This window comes from Colossoma macropomum, unplaced genomic scaffold, assembly GCF_904425465.1.
Source record: "Colossoma macropomum unplaced genomic scaffold, Colossoma_macropomum, whole genome shotgun sequence".
NCBI lineage: Eukaryota > Metazoa > Chordata > Actinopteri > Characiformes > Serrasalmidae > Colossoma > Colossoma macropomum.
The window spans coordinates 102,533-125,480 of NW_023496038.1; the positions used below are offsets into that span (position 1 = coordinate 102,533).

General features: G+C 46.2%; 3 protein-coding genes across 3 annotated transcripts in view; all 3 read left to right on the top strand.

Moving 5' to 3' along the window:
• LOC118804096 overlaps positions 1–10,114 on the top strand; it is a 39,236-nt gene extending 29,122 nt beyond the window's left edge. Inside the window, exons 15-27 of the mRNA XM_036564722.1 lie at positions 50–817; positions 872–1,513; positions 1,683–2,279; positions 2,445–3,044; positions 3,279–3,878; positions 4,047–4,643; positions 4,809–5,408; positions 5,643–6,242; positions 6,411–7,007; positions 7,173–7,772; positions 8,007–8,606; positions 8,775–9,371; positions 9,537–10,114. Coding sequence (XP_036420615.1) covers positions 50–817; positions 872–1,513; positions 1,683–2,279; positions 2,445–3,044; positions 3,279–3,878; positions 4,047–4,643; positions 4,809–5,408; positions 5,643–6,242; positions 6,411–7,007; positions 7,173–7,772; positions 8,007–8,606; positions 8,775–9,371; positions 9,537–9,913 — 7,775 coding nt within the window. The 3' untranslated portion in view covers positions 9,914–10,114. The remainder of the gene's footprint in view (positions 1–49; positions 818–871; positions 1,514–1,682; positions 2,280–2,444; positions 3,045–3,278; positions 3,879–4,046; positions 4,644–4,808; positions 5,409–5,642; positions 6,243–6,410; positions 7,008–7,172; positions 7,773–8,006; positions 8,607–8,774; positions 9,372–9,536) is intronic.
• A 7,264-nt stretch (positions 10,115–17,378) lies between these two features.
• On the top strand, positions 17,379–18,450 carry LOC118804093 (collagen alpha-3(VI) chain-like). The gene is made up of 2 exons (XM_036564719.1): positions 17,379–18,063; positions 18,232–18,450. Exons 1-2 carry the CDS (start codon positions 17,541–17,543, stop codon positions 18,390–18,392), a joined length of 684 nt encoding a protein of 227 aa, XP_036420612.1. The 5' UTR covers positions 17,379–17,540; the 3' UTR covers positions 18,393–18,450.
• A 623-nt stretch (positions 18,451–19,073) lies between these two features.
• Positions 19,074–22,948, top strand: part of LOC118804092 — a 54,037-nt gene continuing 50,162 nt past the window's right edge. Inside the window, exons 1-5 of the mRNA XM_036564718.1 lie at positions 19,074–19,595; positions 19,830–20,429; positions 20,598–21,194; positions 21,360–21,959; positions 22,194–22,793. Coding sequence (XP_036420611.1) covers positions 19,382–19,595; positions 19,830–20,429; positions 20,598–21,194; positions 21,360–21,959; positions 22,194–22,793 — 2,611 coding nt within the window. The 5' untranslated portion in view covers positions 19,074–19,381. The remainder of the gene's footprint in view (positions 19,596–19,829; positions 20,430–20,597; positions 21,195–21,359; positions 21,960–22,193; positions 22,794–22,948) is intronic.

The window sequence follows — 22,948 nt, forward strand, 5'->3', positions numbered from 1 at the left end:
AATTAAGTGAGTCAGGTGATTTTGAAAAACGGGCAGTGAAGGTTTATATGACTTTTGTTTTCTTTTTCACTACCTGTAGCTGACAGAAGAATGATCAGGAGGGATGTAGTGTTCCTTTTGGATGGTTCAGATGGCACTAGGGACTCTTTCCCTGCAATGCGTGACTTTGTGCAAAGAATGGTGGACAGGTTGAACGTGTCAGACGGGAGAGACCGTGTGTCGGTAGTCCAGTTCAGCAGAGATCCAGAGGCCCATTTCTATCTTAACACGTACACAACAAAGGAGAGCGTTCTCAACACTGTTAGAGGTCTACGGCACAGAGGGGGGCGACCCCTCAATACAGGAGCAGCTCTCCAGTATGTGAGGGACAACGTCTTCACTGCCTCTTCCGGAAGCAGACGTCAAGAGGGTGTGCCTCAGTTACTGATTTTGTTGAGTGGCGGAAGGTCGTTTGATAACGTTGACATGCCAGCCTCTTCCCTGAAGGAGCTTGGAGTCTTGACCTTTGCTGTAGGATCACGGGGCTCCGATAGTAGAGAATTGCAGAAGATCTCACATGACCCTAGTTCTGCACTCTCAGTGACAGACTTTGCTAATCTCCCCAGTGTCCAAGAGCAGCTTTTCTCCAGAATTAAAACCGTACACGTAGAGACCACAACTGTCTCTCCAACACTGATAGGTAAGACAAAGGGAGTATTAATCCATTTGAGTCAGTCTTTTACGGGCCTGATTTTCCTCAAAGCTGTTCCAAATTCTTCCTGGTATGTAGAGAAGTCGAGATATGAAAAAGTATGTAGCATGCAAATTGTGGTGACGTAACGAAACACTACTCTTTTTATGACCAGTGCAAAGAGGAAAATAGTATTGTGAGCTTGTTTACAGTGCTCTGCCTTTTCAATCTCAATTTCTGTAGTTGAGCCTGAAGCACAAAGGAGAGATGTTGTTTTCCTGCTGGATGGGTCAGATGGCACTCGCAGTGGGTTCCCTGCGATGAAGGACTTTGTGCTAAGAGTGATGGAGAAGTTGAATGTGGCTGAGAACAAAGACCGTGTTTCTGTAGTCCAGTTCAGCAGAGATCCTGAGACACATTTCTATCTAAACACGTACACAAGAAAGGATGACATAGTTGACACGGTTAGTGTTCTGAGGCACAAAGGAGGAAGACCCCTGAACACCGGGGCGGCTCTCCAGTACGTCAGAGACAATGTCTTCACTGCCTCCTCCGGCAGCAGACGACTAGAGGGTGTGCCACAAATACTGATCCTTCTGAGTGGCGGAAGGTCATTTGACAATGTTGATGTCCCGGCCTCTGCTCTGAAGGATCTGGGGGTCTTGATATTCACAATAGGATCACGAGGCTCTGACAGCAGAGAACTGCAGAGGATTTCACATGACCCTAAATACGCTCTGTCTGTGTCCGATTTCACTGAGCTCCCAAATGTCCAGGACCAGCTCGTCAACACTGTAGAGGCTGTTGCCGTTCCCATCACTCCAGCATCACCAACTCCCATCGGTATGACTGTGTGAAAGAATTATATAATAAAACGATTAACATAACTGTATTTTTAGGGATTTTTTTTTAATTGAAGCCAGTCTATAAAATAGGCAATGAAAGAAGGGTCTCTGTAGCCTTTAGACCTCAAATTGATGCATCTTAACAAATGGCATTGTTCTCTTTCCAGTTGATTATGACATCACCAGAAAGGATGTTGTTTTCCTGCTGGATGGTTCAGATGGCACTAGGAATGGATTCCCAGCCATGCTTGACTTTGTGCAAAAAGTAGTTGAAAAACTCAACATAGAGGAGAGCAGGGACCGCGTTTCAGTGGTGCAGTACAGTAGAGATCCTGAGGTCCATTTCTATCTAAATACTTACTCGGAAGAGACAGACGTCCTCGACACCATCAAGACGCTAAGGCACAGAGGTGGCAGACCCCTCAACACTGGGTCAGCTCTGCAGTATGTGAGAGACAATGTCTTCACTGCCTCTGCTGGCAGTAGAAGTCAACAGGGTGTCCCTCAGATTCTCATTTTGCTCAGTGGATCAAGGTCAAATGATAATGTCGATACGCCTGCCTCTGCTTTGAAAGAAAGTGGGGTCTTGATTCTTGGTGTTGGCACCAGGAATTCGAGCAGAGAGATTCAGAGAGTTGTCAGTGATCCTTCCTATGCTCAGTCTATTTCTGAGATCTCTGACCTTCCCGCTGTCCAGCAGCAGTTTTTGTCTGCTCTCAGAAGTACAGTTTCATTTGTGACGCCGGTGAAACCTACAGTCATAGGTAAGACAGATTGTCACAGATATTTTCAGGTTGCCCACACAACCTTTGCGGGAAAAGGATAGGTGAATGTGTGCATTCTGAGTTTCAATTAAGTGAGTCAGGTGATTTTGAAAAACGGGCAGTGAAGGTTTATATGACTTTTGTTTTCTTTTTCACTACCTGTAGCTGACAGAAGAATGATCAGGAGGGATGTAGTGTTCCTTTTGGATGGTTCAGATGGCACTAGGGACTCTTTCCCTGCAATGCGTGACTTTGTGCAAAGAATGGTGGACAGGTTGAACGTGTCAGACGGGAGAGACCGTGTGTCGGTAGTCCAGTTCAGCAGAGATCCAGAGGCCCATTTCTATCTTAACACGTACACAACAAAGGAGAGCGTTCTCAACACTGTTAGAGGTCTACGGCACAGAGGGGGGCGACCCCTCAATACAGGAGCAGCTCTCCAGTATGTGAGGGACAACGTCTTCACTGCCTCTTCCGGAAGCAGACGTCAAGAGGGTGTGCCTCAGTTACTGATTTTGTTGAGTGGCGGAAGGTCGTTTGATAACGTTGACATGCCAGCCTCTTCCCTGAAGGAGCTTGGAGTCTTGACCTTTGCTGTAGGATCACGGGGCTCCGATAGTAGAGAATTGCAGAAGATCTCACATGACCCTAGTTCTGCACTCTCAGTGACAGACTTTGCTAATCTCCCCAGTGTCCAAGAGCAGCTTTTCTCCAGAATTAAAACCGTACACGTAGAGACCACAACTGTCTCTCCAACACTGATAGGTAAGACAAAGGGAGTATTAATCCATTTGAGTCAGTCTTTTACGGGCCTGATTTTCCTCAAAGCTGTTCCAAATTCTTCCTGGTATGTAGAGAAGTCGAGATATGAAAAAGTATGTAGCATGCAAATTGTGGTGACGTAACGAAACACTACTCTTTTTATGACCAGTGCAAAGAGGAAAATAGTATTGTGAGCTTGTTTACAGTGCTCTGCCTTTTCAATCTCAATTTCTGTAGTTGAGCCTGAAGCACAAAGGAGAGATGTTGTTTTCCTGCTGGATGGGTCAGATGGCACTCGCAGTGGGTTCCCTGCGATGAAGGACTTTGTGCTAAGAGTGATGGAGAAGTTGAATGTGGCTGAGAACAAAGACCGTGTTTCTGTAGTCCAGTTCAGCAGAGATCCTGAGACACATTTCTATCTAAACACGTACACAAGAAAGGATGACATAGTTGACACGGTTAGTGTTCTGAGGCACAAAGGAGGAAGACCCCTGAACACCGGGGCGGCTCTCCAGTACGTCAGAGACAATGTCTTCACTGCCTCCTCCGGCAGCAGACGACTAGAGGGTGTGCCACAAATACTGATCCTTCTGAGTGGCGGAAGGTCATTTGACAATGTTGATGTCCCGGCCTCTGCTCTGAAGGATCTGGGGGTCTTGATATTCACAATAGGATCACGAGGCTCTGACAGCAGAGAACTGCAGAGGATTTCACATGACCCTAAATACGCTCTGTCTGTGTCCGATTTCACTGAGCTCCCAAATGTCCAGGACCAGCTCGTCAACACTGTAGAGGCTGTTGCCGTTCCCATCACTCCAGCATCACCAACTCCCATCGGTATGACTGTGTGAAAGAATTATATAATAAAACGATTAACATAACTGTATTTTTAGGGATTTTTTTAAATTGAAGCCAGTCTATAAAATAGGCAATGAAAGAAGTGTCTCTGTAGCCTTTAGACCTCAAATTGATGCATCTTAACAAATGGCATTGTTCTCTTTCCAGTTGATTATGACATCACCAGAAAGGATGTTGTTTTCCTGCTGGATGGTTCAGATGGCACTAGGAATGGATTCCCAGCCATGCTTGACTTTGTGCAAAAAGTAGTTGAAAAACTCAACATAGAGGAGAGCAGGGACCGCGTTTCAGTGGTGCAGTACAGTAGAGATCCTGAGGTCCATTTCTATCTAAATACTTACTCGGAAGAGACAGACGTCCTCGACACCATCAAGACGCTAAGGCACAGAGGTGGCAGACCCCTCAACACTGGGTCAGCTCTGCAGTATGTGAGAGACAATGTCTTCACTGCCTCTGCTGGCAGTAGAAGTCAACAGGGTGTCCCTCAGATTCTCATTTTGCTCAGTGGATCAAGGTCAAATGATAATGTCGATACGCCTGCCTCTGCTTTGAAAGAAAGTGGGGTCTTGATTCTTGGTGTTGGCACCAGGAATTCGAGCAGAGAGATTCAGAGAGTTGTCAGTGATCCTTCCTATGCTCAGTCTATTTCTGAGATCTCTGACCTTCCCGCTGTCCAGCAGCAGTTTTTGTCTGCTCTCAGAAGTACAGTTTCATTTGTGACGCCGGTGAAACCTACAGTCATAGGTAAGACAGATTGTCACAGATATTTTCAGGTTGCCCACACAACCTTTGCGGGAAAAGGATAGGTGAATGTGTGCATTCTGAGTTTGAATTAAGTGAGTCAGGTGATTTTGAAAAACGGGCAGTGAAGGTTTATATGACTTTTGTTTTCTTTTTCACTACCTGTAGCTGACAGAAGAATGATCAGGAGGGATGTAGTGTTCCTTTTGGATGGTTCAGATGGCACTAGGGACTCTTTCCCTGCAATGCGTGACTTTGTGCAAAGAATGGTGGACAGGTTGAACGTGTCAGACGGGAGAGACCGTGTGTCGGTAGTCCAGTTCAGCAGAGATCCAGAGGCCCATTTCTATCTTAACACGTACACAACAAAGGAGAGCGTTCTCAACACTGTTAGAGGTCTACGGCACAGAGGGGGGCGACCCCTCAATACAGGAGCAGCTCTCCAGTATGTGAGGGACAACGTCTTCACTGCCTCTTCCGGAAGCAGACGTCAAGAGGGTGTGCCTCAGTTACTGATTTTGTTGAGTGGCGGAAGGTCGTTTGATAACGTTGACATGCCAGCCTCTTCCCTGAAGGAGCTTGGAGTCTTGACCTTTGCTGTAGGATCACGGGGCTCCGATAGTAGAGAATTGCAGAAGATCTCACATGACCCTAGTTCTGCACTCTCAGTGACAGACTTTGCTAATCTCCCCAGTGTCCAAGAGCAGCTTTTCTCCAGAATTAAAACCGTACACGTAGAGACCACAACTGTCTCTCCAACACTGATAGGTAAGACAAAGGGAGTATTAATCCATTTGAGTCAGTCTTTTACGGGCCTGATTTTCCTCAAAGCTGTTCCAAATTCTTCCTGGTATGTAGAGAAGTCGAGATATGAAAAAGTATGTAGCATGCAAATTGTGGTGACGTAACGAAACACTACTCTTTTTATGACCAGTGCAAAGAGGAAAATAGTATTGTGAGCTTGTTTACAGTGCTCTGCCTTTTCAATCTCAATTTCTGTAGTTGAGCCTGAAGCACAAAGGAGAGATGTTGTTTTCCTGCTGGATGGGTCAGATGGCACTCGCAGTGGGTTCCCTGCGATGAAGGACTTTGTGCTAAGAGTGATGGAGAAGTTGAATGTGGCTGAGAACAAAGACCGTGTTTCTGTAGTCCAGTTCAGCAGAGATCCTGAGACACATTTCTATCTAAACACGTACACAAGAAAGGATGACATAGTTGACACGGTTAGTGTTCTGAGGCACAAAGGAGGAAGACCCCTGAACACCGGGGCGGCTCTCCAGTACGTCAGAGACAATGTCTTCACTGCCTCCTCCGGCAGCAGACGACTAGAGGGTGTGCCACAAATACTGATCCTTCTGAGTGGCGGAAGGTCATTTGACAATGTTGATGTCCCGGCCTCTGCTCTGAAGGATCTGGGGGTCTTGATATTCACAATAGGATCACGAGGCTCTGACAGCAGAGAACTGCAGAGGATTTCACATGACCCTAAATACGCTCTGTCTGTGTCCGATTTCACTGAGCTCCCAAATGTCCAGGACCAGCTCGTCAACACTGTAGAGGCTGTTGCCGTTCCCATCACTCCAGCATCACCAACTCCCATCGGTATGACTGTGTGAAAGAATTATATAATAAAACGATTAACATAACTGTATTTTTAGGGATTTTTTTAAATTGAAGCCAGTCTATAAAATAGGCAATGAAAGAAGTGTCTCTGTAGCCTTTAGACCTCAAATTGATGCATCTTAACAAATGGCATTGTTCTCTTTCCAGTTGATTATGACATCACCAGAAAGGATGTTGTTTTCCTGCTGGATGGTTCAGATGGCACTAGGAAAGGATTCCCAGCCATGCTTGACTTTGTACAAAAAGTAGTTGAAAAACTCAACATAGAGGAGAGCAGGGACCGCGTTTCAGTGGTGCAGTACAGTAGAGATCCTGAGGTCCATTTCTATCTAAATACTTACTCGGAAGAGACAGACGTCCTCGACACCATCAAGACGCTAAGGCACAGAGGTGGCAGACCCCTCAACACTGGGTCAGCTCTGCAGTATGTGAGAGACAATGTCTTCACTGCCTCTGCTGGCAGTAGAAGTCAACAGGGTGTCCCTCAGATTCTCATTTTGCTCAGTGGATCAAGGTCAAATGATAATGTCGATACGCCTGCCTCTGCTTTGAAAGAAAGTGGGGTCTTGATTCTTGGTGTTGGCACCAGGAATTCGAGCAGAGAGATTCAGAGAGTTGTCAGTGATCCTTCCTATGCTCAGTCTATTTCTGAGATCTCTGACCTTCCCGCTGTCCAGCAGCAGTTTTTGTCTGCTCTCAGAAGTACAGTTTCATTTGTGACGCCGGTGAAACCTACAGTCATAGGTAAGACAGATTGTCACAGATATTTTCAGGTTGCCCACACAACCTTTGCGGGAAAAGGATAGGTGAATGTGTGCATTCTGAGTTTGAATTAAGTGAGTCAGGTGATTTTGAAAAACGGGCAGTGAAGGTTTATATGACTTTTGTTTTCTTTTTCACTACCTGTAGCTGACAGAAGAATGATCAGGAGGGATGTAGTGTTCCTTTTGGATGGTTCAGATGGCACTAGGGACTCTTTCCCTGCAATGCGTGACTTTGTGCAAAGAATGGTGGACAGGTTGAACGTGTCAGACGGGAGAGACCGTGTGTCGGTAGTCCAGTTCAGCAGAGATCCAGAGGCCCATTTCTATCTTAACACGTACACAACAAAGGAGAGCGTTCTCAACACTGTTAGAGGTCTACGGCACAGAGGGGGGCGACCCCTCAATACAGGAGCAGCTCTCCAGTATGTGAGGGACAACGTCTTCACTGCCTCTTCCGGAAGCAGACGTCAAGAGGGTGTGCCTCAGTTACTGATTTTGTTGAGTGGCGGAAGGTCGTTTGATAACGTTGACATGCCAGCCTCTTCCCTGAAGGAGCTTGGAGTCTTGACCTTTGCTGTAGGATCACGGGGCTCCGATAGTAGAGAATTGCAGAAGATCTCACATGACCCTAGTTCTGCACTCTCAGTGACAGACTTTGCTAATCTCCCCAGTGTCCAAGAGCAGCTTTTCTCCAGAATTAAAACCGTACACGTAGAGACCACAACTGTCTCTCCAACACTGATAGGTAAGACAAAGGGAGTATTAATCCATTTGAGTCAGTCTTTTACGGGCCTGATTTTCCTCAAAGCTGTTCCAAATTCTTCCTGGTATGTAGAGAAGTCGAGATATGAAAAAGTATGTAGCATGCAAATTGTGGTGACGTAACGAAACACTACTCTTTTTATGACCAGTGCAAAGAGGAAAATAGTATTGTGAGCTTGTTTACAGTGCTCTGCCTTTTCAATCTCAATTTCTGTAGTTGAGCCTGAAGCACAAAGGAGAGATGTTGTTTTCCTGCTGGATGGGTCAGATGGCACTCGCAGTGGGTTCCCTGCGATGAAGGACTTTGTGCTAAGAGTGATGGAGAAGTTGAATGTGGCTGAGAACAAAGACCGTGTTTCTGTAGTCCAGTTCAGCAGAGATCCTGAGACACATTTCTATCTAAACACGTACACAAGAAAGGATGACATAGTTGACACGGTTAGTGTTCTGAGGCACAAAGGAGGAAGACCCCTGAACACCGGGGCGGCTCTCCAGTACGTCAGAGACAATGTCTTCACTGCCTCCTCCGGCAGCAGACGACTAGAGGGTGTGCCACAAATACTGATCCTTCTGAGTGGCGGAAGGTCATTTGACAATGTTGATGTCCCGGCCTCTGCTCTGAAGGATCTGGGGGTCTTGATATTCACAATAGGATCACGAGGCTCTGACAGCAGAGAACTGCAGAGGATTTCACATGACCCTAAATACGCTCTGTCTGTGTCCGATTTCACTGAGCTCCCAAATGTCCAGGACCAGCTCGTCAACACTGTAGAGTCTGTTGCCGTTCCCATCACTCCAGCATCACCAACTCCCATCGGTATGACTGTGTGAAAGAATTATATAATAAAACGATTAACATAACTGTATTTTTAGGGATTTTTTAAAATTGAAGCCAGTCTATAAAATAGGCAATGAAAGAAGTGTCTCTGTAGCCTTTAGACCTCAAATTGATGCATCTTAACAAATGGCATTGTTCTCTTTCCAGTTGATTATGACATCACCAGAAAGGATGTTGTTTTCCTGCTGGATGGTTCAGATGGCACTAGGAAAGGATTCCCAGCCATGCTTGACTTTGTGCAAAAAGTAGTTGAAAAACTCAACATAGAGGAGAGCAGGGACCGCGTTTCAGTGGTGCAGTACAGTAGAGATCCTGAGGTCCATTTCTATCTAAATACTTACTCAGAAGAGACAGACGTCCTCGACACCATCAAGACGCTAAGGCACAGAGGTGGCAGACCCCTCAACACTGGGTCAGCTCTGCAGTATGTGAGAGACAATGTCTTCACTGCCTCTGCTGGCAGTAGAAGTCAACAGGGTGTCCCTCAGATTCTCATTTTGCTCAGTGGATCAAGGTCAAATGATAATGTCGATACGCCTGCCTCTGCTTTGAAAGAAAGTGGGGTCTTGATTCTTGGTGTTGGCACCAGGAATTCGAGCAGAGAGATTCAGAGAGTTGTCAGTGATCCTTCCTATGCTCAGTCTATTTCTGAGATCTCTGACCTTCCCGCTGTCCAGCAGCAGTTTTTGTCTGCTCTCAGAAGTACAGTTTCATTTGTGACGCCGGTGAAACCTACAGTCATAGGTAAGACAGATTGTCACAGATATTTTCAGGTTGCCCACACAACCTTTGCGGGAAAAGGATAGGTGAATGTGTGCATTCTGAGTTTCAATTAAGTGAGTCAGGTGATTTTGAAAAACGGGCAGTGAAGGTTTATATGACTTTTGTTTTCTTTTTCACTACCTGTAGCTGACAGAAGAATGATCAGGAGGGATGTAGTGTTCCTTTTGGATGGTTCAGATGGCACTAGGGACTCTTTCCCTGCAATGCGTGACTTTGTGCAAAGAATGGTGGACAGGTTGAACGTGTCAGACGGGAGAGACCGTGTGTCGGTAGTCCAGTTCAGCAGAGATCCAGAGGCCCATTTCTATCTTAACACGTACACAACAAAGGAGAGCGTTCTCAACACTGTTAGAGGTCTACGGCACAGAGGGGGGGCGACCCCTCAATACAGGAGCAGCTCTCCAGTATGTGAGGGACAACGTCTTCACTGCCTCTTCCGGAAGCAGACGTCAAGAGGGTGTGCCTCAGTTACTGATTTTGTTGAGTGGCGGAAGGTCGTTTGATAACGTTGACATGCCAGCCTCTTCCCTGAAGGAGCTTGGAGTCTTGACCTTTGCTGTAGGATCACGGGGCTCCGATAGTAGAGAATTGCAGAAGATCTCACATGACCCTAGTTCTGCACTCTCAGTGACAGACTTTGCTAATCTCCCCAGTGTCCAAGAGCAGCTTTTCTCCAGAATTAAAACCGTACACGTAGAGACCACAACTGTCTCTCCAACACTGATAGGTAAGACAAAGGGAGTATTAATCCATTTGAGTCAGTCTTTTACGGGCCTGATTTTCCTCAAAGCTGTTCCAAATTCTTCCTGGTATGTAGAGAAGTCGAGATATGAAAAAGTATGTAGCATGCAAATTGTGGTGACGTAACGAAACACTACTCTTTTTATGACCAGTGCAAAGAGGAAAATAGTATTGTGAGCTTGTTTACAGTGCTCTGCCTTTTCAATCTCAATTTCTGTAGTTGAGCCTGAAGCACAAAGGAGAGATGTTGTTTTCCTGCTGGATGGGTCAGATGGCACTCGCAGTGGGTTCCCTGCGATGAAGGACTTTGTGCTAAGAGTGATGGAGAAGTTGAATGTGGCTGAGAACAAAGACCGTGTTTCTGTAGTCCAGTTCAGCAGAGATCCTGAGACACATTTCTATCTAAACACGTACACAAGAAAGGATGACATAGTTGACACGGTTAGTGTTCTGAGGCACAAAGGAGGAAGACCCCTGAACACCGGGGCGGCTCTCCAGTACGTCAGAGACAATGTCTTCACTGCCTCCTCCGGCAGCAGACGACTAGAGGGTGTGCCACAAATACTGATCCTTCTGAGTGGCGGAAGGTCATTTGACAATGTTGATGTCCCGGCCTCTGCTCTGAAGGATCTGGGGGTCTTGATATTCACAATAGGATCACGAGGCTCTGACAGCAGAGAACTGCAGAGGATTTCACATGACCCTAAATACGCTCTGTCTGTGTCCGATTTCACTGAGCTCCCAAATGTCCAGGACCAGCTCGTCAACACTGTAGAGTCTGTTGCCGTTCCCATCACTCCAGCATCACCAACTCCCATCGGTATGACTGTGTGAAAGAATTATATAATAAAACGATTAACATAACTGTATTTTTAGGGATTTTTTTAAATTGAAGCCAGTCTATAAAATAGGCAATGAAAGAAGTGTCTCTGTAGCCTTTAGACCTCAAATTGATGCATCTTAACAAATGGCATTGTTCTCTTTCCAGTTGATTATGACATCACCAGAAAGGATGTTGTTTTCCTGCTGGATGGTTCAGATGGCACTAGAAATGGATTCCCAGCCATGCTTGACTTTGTGCAAAAAGTAGTTGAAAAACTCAACATAGAGGAGAGCCGGGACCGCGTTTCAGTGGTGCAGTACAGTAGAGATCCTGAGGTCCATTTCTATCTAAATACTTACTCGGAAGAGACAGACGTCCTCGACACCATCAAGACGCTAAGGCACAGAGGTGGCAGACCCCTCAACACTGGGTCAGCTCTGCAGTATGTGAGAGACAATGTCTTCACTGCCTCTGCTGGCAGTAGAAGTCAACAGGGTGTCCCTCAGATTCTCATTTTGCTCAGTGGATCAAGGTCAAATGATAATGTCGATACGCCTGCCTCTGCTTTGAAAGAAAGTGGGGTCTTGATTCTTGGTGTTGGCACCAGGAATTCGAGCAGAGAGATTCAGAGAGTTGTCAGTGATCCTTCCTATGCTCAGTCTATTTCTGAGATCTCTGACCTTCCCGCTGTCCAGCAGCAGTTTTTGTCTGCTCTCAGAAGTACAGTTTCATTTGTGACGCCGGTGAAACCTACAGTCATAGGTAAGACAGATTGTCACAGATATTTTCAGGTTGCCCACACAACCTTTGCGGGAAAAGGATAGGTGAATGTGTGCATTCTGAGTTTGAATTAAGTGAGTCAGGTGATTTTGAAAAACGGGCAGTGAAGGTTTATATGACTTTTGTTTTCTTTTTCACTACCTGTAGCTGACAGAAGAATGATCAGGAGGGATGTAGTGTTCCTTTTGGATGGTTCAGATGGCACTAGGGACTCTTTCCCTGCAATGCGTGACTTTGTGCAAAGAATGGTGGACAGGTTGAACGTGTCAGACGGGAGAGACCGTGTGTCGGTAGTCCAGTTCAGCAGAGATCCAGAGGCCCATTTCTATCTTAACACGTACACAACAAAGGAGAGCGTTCTCAACACTGTTAGAGGTCTACGGCACAGAGGGGGGCGACCCCTCAATACAGGAGCAGCTCTCCAGTATGTGAGGGACAACGTCTTCACTGCCTCTTCCGGAAGCAGACGTCAAGAGGGTGTGCCTCAGTTACTGATTTTGTTGAGTGGCGGAAGGTCGTTTGATAACGTTGACATGCCAGCCTCTTCCCTGAAGGAGCTTGGAGTCTTGACCTTTGCTGTAGGATCACGGGGCTCCGATAGTAGAGAATTGCAGAAGATCTCACATGACCCTAGTTCTGCACTCTCAGTGACAGACTTTGCTAATCTCCCCAGTGTCCAAGAGCAGCTTTTCTCCAGAATTAAAACCGTACACGTAGAGACCACAACTGTCTCTCCAACACTGATAGGTAAGACAAAGGGAGTATTAATCCATTTGAGTCAGTCTTTTACGGGCCTGATTTTCCTCAAAGCTGTTCCAAATTCTTCCTGGTATGTAGAGAAGTCGAGATATGAAAAAGTATGTAGCATGCAAATTGTGGTGACGTAACGAAACACTACTCTTTTTATGACCAGTGCAAAGAGGAAAATAGTATTGTGAGCTTGTTTACAGTGCTCTGCCTTTTCAATCTCAATTTCTGTAGTTGAGCCTGAAGCACAAAGGAGAGATGTTGTTTTCCTGCTGGATGGGTCAGATGGCACTCGCAGTGGGTTCCCTGCGATGAAGGACTTTGTGCTAAGAGTGATGGAGAAGTTGAATGTGGCTGAGAACAAAGACCGTGTTTCTGTAGTCCAGTTCAGCAGAGATCCTGAGACACATTTCTATCTAAACACGTACACAAGAAAGGATGACATAGTTGACACGGTTAGTGTTCTGAGGCACAAAGGAGGAAGACCCCTGAACACCGGGGCGGCTCTCCAGTACGTCAGAGACAATGTCTTCACTGCCTCCTCCGGCAGCAGACGACTAGAGGGTGTGCCACAAATACTGATCCTTCTGAGTGGCGGAAGGTCATTTGACAATGTTGATGTCCCGGCCTCTGCTCTGAAGGATCTGGGGGTCTTGATATTCACAATAGGATCACGAGGCTCTGACAGCAGAGAACTGCAGAGGATTTCACATGACCCTAAATACGCTCTGTCTGTGTCCGATTTCACTGAGCTCCCAAATGTCCAGGACCAGCTCGTCAACACTGTAGAGGCTGTTGCCGTTCCCATCACTCCAGCATCACCAACTCCCATCGGTATGACTGTGTGAAAGAATTATATAATAAAACGATTAACATAACTGTATTTTTAGGGATTTTTTTAAATTGAAGCCAGTCTATAAAATAGGCAATGAAAGAAGTGTCTCTGTAGCCTTTAGACCTCAAATTGATGCATCTTAACAAATGGCATTGTTCTCTTTCCAGTTGATTATGACATCACCAGAAAGGATGTTGTTTTCCTGCTGGATGGTTCAGATGGCACTAGGAAAGGATTCCCAGCCATGCTTGACTTTGTGCAAAAAGTAGTTGAAAAACTCAACATAGAGGAGAGCAGGGACCGCGTTTCAGTGGTGCAGTACAGTAGAGATCCTGAGGTCCATTTCTATCTAAATACTTACTCGGAAGAAACAGACGTCCTCGACACCATCAAGACGCTAAGGCACAGAGGTGGCAGACCCCTCAACACTGGGTCAGCTCTGCAGTATGTGAGAGACAATGTCTTCACTGCCTCTGCTGGCAGTAGAAGTCAACAGGGTGTCCCTCAGATTCTCATTTTGCTCAGTGGATCAAGGTCAAATGATAATGTCGATACGCCTGCCTCTGCTTTGAAAGAAAGTGGGGTCTTGATTCTTGGTGTTGGCACCAGGAATTCGAGCAGAGAGATTCAGAGAGTTGTCAGTGATCCTTCCTATGCTCAGTCTATTTCTGAGATCTCTGACCTTCCCGCTGTCCAGCAGCAGTTTTTGTCTGCTCTCAGAAGTACAGTTTCATTTGTGACGCCGGTGAAACCTACAGTCATAGGTAAGACAGATTGTCACAGATATTTTCAGGTTGCCCACACAACCTTTGCGGGAAAAGGATAGGTGAATGTGTGCATTCTGAGTTTGAATTAAGTGAGTCAGGTGATTTTGAAAAACGGGCAGTGAAGGTTTATATGACTTTTGTTTTCTTTTTCACTACCTGTAGCTGACAGAAGAATGATCAGGAGGGATGTAGTGTTCCTTTTGGATGGTTCAGATGGCACTAGGGACTCTTTCCCTGCAATGCGTGACTTTGTGCAAAGAATGGTGGACAGGTTGAACGTGTCAGACGGGAGAGACCGTGTGTCGGTAGTCCAGTTCAGCAGAGATCCAGAGGCCCATTTCTATCTTAACACGTACACAACAAAGGAGAGCGTTCTCAACACTGTTAGAGGTCTACGGCACAGAGGGGGGCGACCCCTCAATACAGGAGCAGCTCTCCAGTATGTGAGGGACAACGTCTTCACTGCCTCTTCCGGAAGCAGACGTCAAGAGGGTGTGCCTCAGTTACTGATTTTGTTGAGTGGCGGAAGGTCGTTTGATAACGTTGACATGCCAGCCTCTTCCCTGAAGGAGCTTGGAGTCTTGACCTTTGCTGTAGGATCACGGGGCTCCGATAGTAGAGAATTGCAGAAGATCTCACATGACCCTAGTTCTGCACTCTCAGTGACAGACTTTGCTAATCTCCCCAGTGTCCAAGAGCAGCTTTTCTCCAGAATTAAAACCGTACACGTAGAGACCACAACTGTCTCTCCAACACTGATAGGTAAGACAAAGGGAGTATTAATCCATTTGAGTCAGTCTTTTACGGGCCTGATTTTCCTCAAAGCTGTTCCAAATTCTTCCTGGTATGTAGAGAAGTCGAGATATGAAAAAGTATGTAGCATGCAAATTGTGGTGACGTAACGAAACACTACTCTTTTTATGACCAGTGCAAAGAGGAAAATAGTATTGTGAGCTTGTTTACAGTGCTCTGCCTTTTCAATCTCAATTTCTGTAGTTGAGCCTGAAGCACAAAGGAGAGATGTTGTTTTCCTGCTGGATGGGTCAGATGGCACTCGCAGTGGGTTCCCTGCGATGAAGGACTTTGTGCTAAGAGTGATGGAGAAGTTGAATGTGGCTGAGAACAAAGACCGTGTTTCTGTAGTCCAGTTCAGCAGAGATCCTGAGACACATTTCTATCTAAACACGTACACAAGAAAGGATGACATAGTTGACACGGTTAGTGTTCTGAGGCACAAAGGAGGAAGACCCCTGAACACCGGGGCGGCTCTCCAGTACGTCAGAGACAATGTCTTCACTGCCTCCTCCGGCAGCAGACGACTAGAGGGTGTGCCACAAATACTGATCCTTCTGAGTGGCGGAAGGTCATTTGACAATGTTGATGTCCCGGCCTCTGCTCTGAAGGATCTGGGGGTCTTGATATTCACAATAGGATCACGAGGCTCTGACAGCAGAGAACTGCAGAGGATTTCACATGACCCTAAATACGCTCTGTCTGTGTCCGATTTCACTGAGCTCCCAAATGTCCAGGACCAGCTCGTCAACACTGTAGAGGCTGTTGCCGTTCCCATCACTCCAGCATCACCAACTCCCATCGGTATGACTGTGTGAAAGAATTATATAATAAAACGATTAACATAACTGTATTTTTAGGGATTTTTTTAAATTGAAGCCAGTCTATAAAATAGGCAATGAAAGAAGTGTCTCTGTAGCCTTTAGACCTCAAATTGATGCATCTTAACAAATGGCATTGTTCTCTTTCCAGTTGATTATGACATCACCAGAAAGGATGTTGTTTTCCTGCTGGATGGTTCAGATGGCACTAGGAATGGATTCCCAGCCATGCTTGACTTTGTGCAAAAAGTAGTTGAAAAACTCAACATAGAGGAGAGCAGGGACCGCGTTTCAGTGGTGCAGTACAGTAGAGATCCTGAGGTCCATTTCTATCTAAATACTTACTCGGAAGAGACAGACGTCCTCGACACCATCAAGACGCTAAGGCACAGAGGTGGCAGACCCCTCAACACTGGGTCAGCTCTGCAGTATGTGAGAGACAATGTCTTCACTGCCTCTGCTGGCAGTAGAAGTCAACAGGGTGTCCCTCAGATTCTCATTTTGCTCAGTGGATCAAGGTCAAATGATAATGTCGATACGCCTGCCTCTGCTTTGAAAGAAAGTGGGGTCTTGATTCTTGGTGTTGGCACCAGGAATTCGAGCAGAGAGATTCAGAGAGTTGTCAGTGATCCTTCCTATGCTCAGTCTATTTCTGAGATCTCTGACCTTCCCGCTGTCCAGCAGCAGTTTTTGTCTGCTCTCAGAAGTACAGTTTCATTTGTGACGCCGGTGAAACCTACAGTCATAGGTAAGACAGATTGTCACAGATATTTTCAGGTTGCCCACACAACCTTTGCGGGAAAAGGATAGGTGAATGTGTGCATTCTGAGTTTGAATTAAGTGAGTCAGGTGATTTTGAAAAACGGGCAGTGAAGGTTTATATGACTTTTGTTTTCTTTTTCACTACCTGTAGCTGACAGAAGAATGATCAGGAGGGATGTAGTGTTCCTTTTGGATGGTTCAGATGGCACTAGGGACTCTTTCCCTGCAATGCGTGACTTTGTGCAAAGAATGGTGGACAGGTTGAACGTGTCAGACGGGAGAGACCGTGTGTCGGTAGTCCAGTTCAGCAGAGATCCAGAGGCCCATTTCTATCTTAACACGTACACAACAAAGGAGAGCGTTCTCAACACTGTTAGAGGTCTACGGCACAGAGGGGGGCGACCCCTCAATACAGGAGCAGCTCTCCAGTATGTGAGGGACAACGTCTTCACTGCCTCTTCCGGAAGCAGACGTCAAGAGGGTGTGCCTCAGTTACTGATTTTGTTGAGTGGCGGAAGGTCGTTTGATAACGTTGACATGCCAGCCTCTTCCCTGAAGGAGCTTGGAGTCTTGACCTTTGCTGTAGGATCACGGGGCTCCGATAGTAGAGAATTGCAGAAGATCTCACATGACCCTAGTTCTGCACTCTCAGTGACAGACTTTGCTAATCTCCCCAGTGTCCAAGAGCAGCTTTTCTCCAGAATTAAAACCGTACACGTAGAGACCACAACTGTCTCTCCAACACTGATAGGTAAGACAAAGGGAGTATTAATCCATTTGAGTCAGTCTTTTACGGGCCTGATTTTCCTCAAAGCTGTTCCAAATTCTTCCTGGTATGTAGAGAAGTCGAGATATGAAAAAGTATGTAGCATGCAAATTGTGGTGACGTAACGAAACACTACTCTTTTTATGACCAGTGCAAAGAGGAAAATAGTATTGTGAGCTTGTTTACAGTGCTCTGCCTTTTCAATCTCAATTTCTGTAGTTGAGCCTGAAGCACAAAGGAGAGATGTTGTTTTCCTGCTGGATGGGTCAGATGGCACTCGCAGTGGGTTCCCTGCGATGAAGGACTTTGTGCTAAGAGTGATGGAGAAGTTGAATGTGGCTGAGAACAAAGACCGTGTTTCTGTAGTCCAGTTCAGCAGAGATCCTGAGACACATTTCTATCTAAACACGTACACAAGAAAGGATGACATAGTTGACACGGTTAGTGTTCTGAGGCACAAAGGAGGAAGACCCCTGAACACCGGGGCGGCTCTCCAGTACGTCAGAGACAATGTCTTCACTGCCTCCTCCGGCAGCAGACGACTAGAGGGTGTGCCACAAATACTGATCCTTCTGAGTGGCGGAAGGTCATTTGACAATGTTGATGTCCCGGCCTCTGCTCTGAAGGATCTGGGGGTCTTGATATTCACAATAGGATCACGAGGCTCTGACAGCAGAGAACTGCAGAGGATTTCACATGACCCTAAATACGCTCTGTCTGTGTCCGATTTCACTGAGCTCCCAAATGTCCAGGACCAGCTCGTCAACACTGTAGAGGCTGTTGCCGTTCCCATCACTCCAGCATCACCAACTCCCATCGGTATGACTGTGTGAAAGAATTATATAATAAAACGATTAACATAACTGTATTTTTAGGGATTTTTTTAAATTGAAGCCAGTCTATAAAATAGGCAATGAAAGAAGTGTCTCTGTAGCCTTTAGACCTCAAATTGATGCATCTTAACAAATGGCATTGTTCTCTTTCCAGTTGATTATGACATCACCAGAAAGGATGTTGTTTTCCTGCTGGATGGTTCAGATGGCACTAGGAAAGGATTCCCAGCCATGCTTGACTTTGTGCAAAAAGTAGTTGAAAAACTCAACATAGAGGAGAGCAGGGACCCGCGTTTCAGTGGTGCAGTACAGTAGAGATCCTGAGGTCCATTTCTATCTAAATACTTACTCGGAAGAAACAGACGTCCTCGACACCATCAAGACGCTAAGCCACAGAGGTGGCAGACCCCTCAACACCGGGTCAGCTCTGCAGTATGTGAGAGACAATGTCTTCACTGCCTCTGCTGGCAGTAGAAGTCAACAGGGTGTCCCTCAGATTCTCATTTTGCTCAGTGGATCAAGGTCAAATGATAATGTCGATACGCCTGCCTCTGCTTTGAAAGAAAGTGGGGTCTTGATTCTTGGTGTTGGCACCAGGAATTCGAGCAGAGAGATTCAGAGAATTGTCAGTGATCCTTCCTATGCTCAGTCTATTTCTGAGATCTCTGACCTTCCCGCTGTCCAGCAGCAGTTTTTGTCTGCTCTCAGAAGTACAGTTTCATTTGTGACGCCGGTGAAACCTACAGTCATAGGTAAGACAGATTGTCACAGATATTTTCAGGTTGCCCACACAACCTTTGCGGGAAAAGGATAGGTGAATGTGTGCATTCTGAGTTTGAATTAAGTGAGTCAGGTGATTTTGAAAAACGGGCAGTGAAGGTTTATATGACTTTTGTTTTCTTTTTCACTACCTGTAGCTGACAGAAGAATGATCAGGAGGGATGTAGTGTTCCTTTTGGATGGTTCAGATGGCACTAGGGACTCTTTCCCTGCAATGCGTGACTTTGTGCAAAGAATGGTGGACAGGTTGAACGTGTCAGACGGGAGAGACCGTGTGTCGGTAGTCCAGTTCAGCAGAGATCCAGAGGCCCATTTCTATCTTAACACGTACACAACAAAGGAGAGCGTTCTCAACACTGTTAGAGGTCTACGGCACAGAGGGGGGGCGACCCCTCAATACAGGAGCAGCTCTCCAGTATGTGAGGGACAACGTCTTCACTGCCTCTTCCGGAAGCAGACGTCAAGAGGGTGTGCCTCAGTTACTGATTTTGTTGAGTGGCGGAAGGTCGTTTGATAACGTTGACATGCCAGCCTCTTCCCTGAAGGAGCTTGGAGTCTTGACCTTTGCTGTAGGATCACGGGGCTCCGATAGTAGAGAATTGCAGAAGATCTCACATGACCCTAGTTCTGCACTCTCAGTGACAGACTTTGCTAATCTCCCCAGTGTCCAAGAGCAGCTTTTCTCCAGAATTAAAACCGTACACGTAGAGACCACAACTGTCTCTCCAACACTGATAGGTAAGACAAAGGGAGTATTAATCCATTTGAGTCAGTCTTTTACGGGCCTGATTTTCCTCAAAGCTGTTCCAAATTCTTCCTGGTATGTAGAGAAGTCGAGATATGAAAAAGTATGTAGCATGCAAATTGTGGTGACGTAACGAAACACTACTCTTTTTATGACCAGTGCAAAGAGGAAAATAGTATTGTGAGCTTGTTTACAGTGCTCTGCCTTTTCAATCTCAATTTCTGTAGTTGAGCCTGAAGCACAAAGGAGAGATGTTGTTTTCCTGCTGGATGGGTCAGATGGCACTCGCAGTGGGTTCCCTGCGATGAAGGACTTTGTGCTAAGAGTGATGGAGAAGTTGAATGTGGCTGAGAACAAAGACCGTGTTTCTGTAGTCCAGTTCAGCAGAGATCCTGAGACACATTTCTATCTAAACACGTACACAAGAAAGGATGACATAGTTGACACGGTTAGTGTTCTGAGGCACAAAGGAGGAAGACCCCTGAACACCGGGGCGGCTCTCCAGTACGTCAGAGACAATGTCTTCACTGCCTCCTCCGGCAGCAGACGACTAGAGGGTGTGCCACAAATACTGATCCTTCTGAGTGGCGGAAGGTCATTTGACAATGTTGATGTCCCGGCCTCTGCTCTGAAGGATCTGGGGGTCTTGATATTCACAATAGGATCACGAGGCTCTGACAGCAGAGAACTGCAGAGGATTTCACATGACCCTAAATACGCTCTGTCTGTGTCCGATTTCACTGAGCTCCCAAATGTCCAGGACCAGCTCGTCAACACTGTAGAGGCTGTTGCCGTTCCCATCACTCCAGCATCACCAACTCCCATCGGTATGACTGTGTGAAAGAATTATATAATAAAACGATTAACATAACTGTATTTTTAGGGATTTTTTAAAATTGAAGCCAGTCTGTAAAATAGGCAATGAAAGAAGTGTCTCTGTAGCCTTTAGACCTCAAATTGATGCATCTTAACAAATGGCATTGTTCTCTTTCCAGTTGATTATGACATCACCAGAAAGGATGTTGTTTTCCTGCTGGATGGTTCAGATGGCACTAGAAATGGATTCCCAGCCATGCTTGACTTTGTGCAAAAAGTAGTTGAAAAACTCAACATAGAGGAGAGCCGGGACCGCGTTTCAGTGGTGCAGTACAGTAGAGATCCTGAGGTCCATTTCTATCTAAATACTTACTCAGAAGAGACAGACGTCCTCGACACCATCAAGACGCTAAGGCACAGAGGTGGCAGACCCCTCAACACTGGGTCAGCTCTGCAGTATGTGAGAGACAATGTCTTCACTGCCTCTGCTGGCAGTAGAAGTCAACAGGGTGTCCCTCAGATTCTCATTTTGCTCAGTGGATCAAGGTCAAATGATAATGTCGATACGCCTGCCTCTGCTTTGAAAGAAAGTGGGGTCTTGATTCTTGGTGTTGGCACCAGGAATTCGAGCAGAGAGATTCAGAGAATTGTCAGTGATCCTTCCTATGCTCAGTCTATTTCTGAGATCTCTGACCTTCCCGCTGTCCAGCAGCAGTTTTTGTCTGCTCTCAGAAGTACAGTTTCATTTGTGACGCCGGTGAAACCTACAGTCATAGGTAAGACAGATTGTCACAGATATTTTCAGGTTGCCCACACAACCTTTGCGGGAAAAGGATAGGTGAATGTGTGCATTCTGAGTTTGAATTAAGTGAGTCAGGTGATTTTGAAAAACGGGCAGTGAAGGTTTATATGACTTTTGTTTTCTTTTTCACTACCTGTAGCTGACAGAAGAATGATCAGGAGGGATGTAGTGTTCCTTTTGGATGGTTCAGATGGCACTAGGGACTCTTTCCCTGCAATGCGTGACTTTGTGCAAAGAATGGTGGACAGGTTGAACGTGTCAGACGGGAGAGACCGTGTGTCGGTAGTCCAGTTCAGCAGAGATCCAGAGGCCCATTTCTATCTTAACACGTACACAACAAAGGAGAGCGTTCTCAACACTGTTAGAGGTCTACGGCACAGAGGGGGGCGACCCCTCAATACAGGAGCAGCTCTCCAGTATGTGAGGGACAACGTCTTCACTGCCTCTTCCGGAAGCAGACGTCAAGAGGGTGTGCCTCAGTTACTGATTTTGTTGAGTGGCGGAAGGTCGTTTGATAACGTTGACATGCCAGCCTCTTCCCTGAAGGAGCTTGGAGTCTTGACCTTTGCTGTAGGATCACGGGGCTCCGATAGTAGAGAATTGCAGAAGATCTCACATGACCCTAGTTCTGCACTCTCAGTGACAGACTTTGCTAATCTCCCCAGTGTCCAAGAGCAGCTTTTCTCCAGAATTAAAACCGTACACGTAGAGACCACAACTGTCTCTCCAACACTGATAGGTAAGACAAAGGGAGTATTAATCCATTTGAGTCAGTCTTTTACGGGCCTGATTTTCCTCAAAGCTGTTCCAAATTCTTCCTGGTATGTAGAGAAGTCGAGATATGAAAAAGTATGTAGCATGCAAATTGTGGTGACGTAACGAAACACTACTCTTTTTATGACCAGTGCAAAGAGGAAAATAGTATTGTGAGCTTGTTTACAGTGCTCTGCCTTTTCAATCTCAATTTCTGTAGTTGAGCCTGAAGCACAAAGGAGAGATGTTGTTTTCCTGCTGGATGGGTCAGATGGCACTCGCAGTGGGTTCCCTGCGATGAAGGACTTTGTGCTAAGAGTGATGGAGAAGTTGAATGTGGCTGAGAACAAAGACCGTGTTTCTGTAGTCCAGTTCAGCAGAGATCCTGAGACACATTTCTATCTAAACACGTACACAAGAAAGGATGACATAGTTGACACGGTTAGTGTTCTGAGGCACAAAGGAGGAAGGCCCCTGAACACCGGGGCGGCTCTCCAGTACGTCAGAGACAATGTCTTCACTGCCTCCTCCGGCAGCAGACGACTAGAGGGTGTGCCACAAATACTGATCCTTCTGAGTGGCGGAAGGTCATTTGACAATGTTGATGTCCCGGCCTCTGCTCTGAAGGATCTGGGGGTCTTGATATTCACAATAGGATCACGAGGCTCTGACAGCAGAGAACTGCAGAGGATTTCACATGACCCTAAATACGCTCTGTCTGTGTCCGATTTCACTGAGCTCCCAAATGTCCAGGACCAGCTCGTCAACACTGTAGAGGCTGTTGCCGTTCCCATCACTCCAGCATCACCAACTCCCATCGGTATGACTGTGTGAAAGAATTATATAATAAAACGATTAACATAACTGTATTTTTAGGGATTTTTTTAAATTGAAGCCAGTCTATAAAATAGGCAATGAAAGAAGTGTCTCTGTAGCCTTTAGACCTCAAATTGATGCATCTTAACAAATGGCATT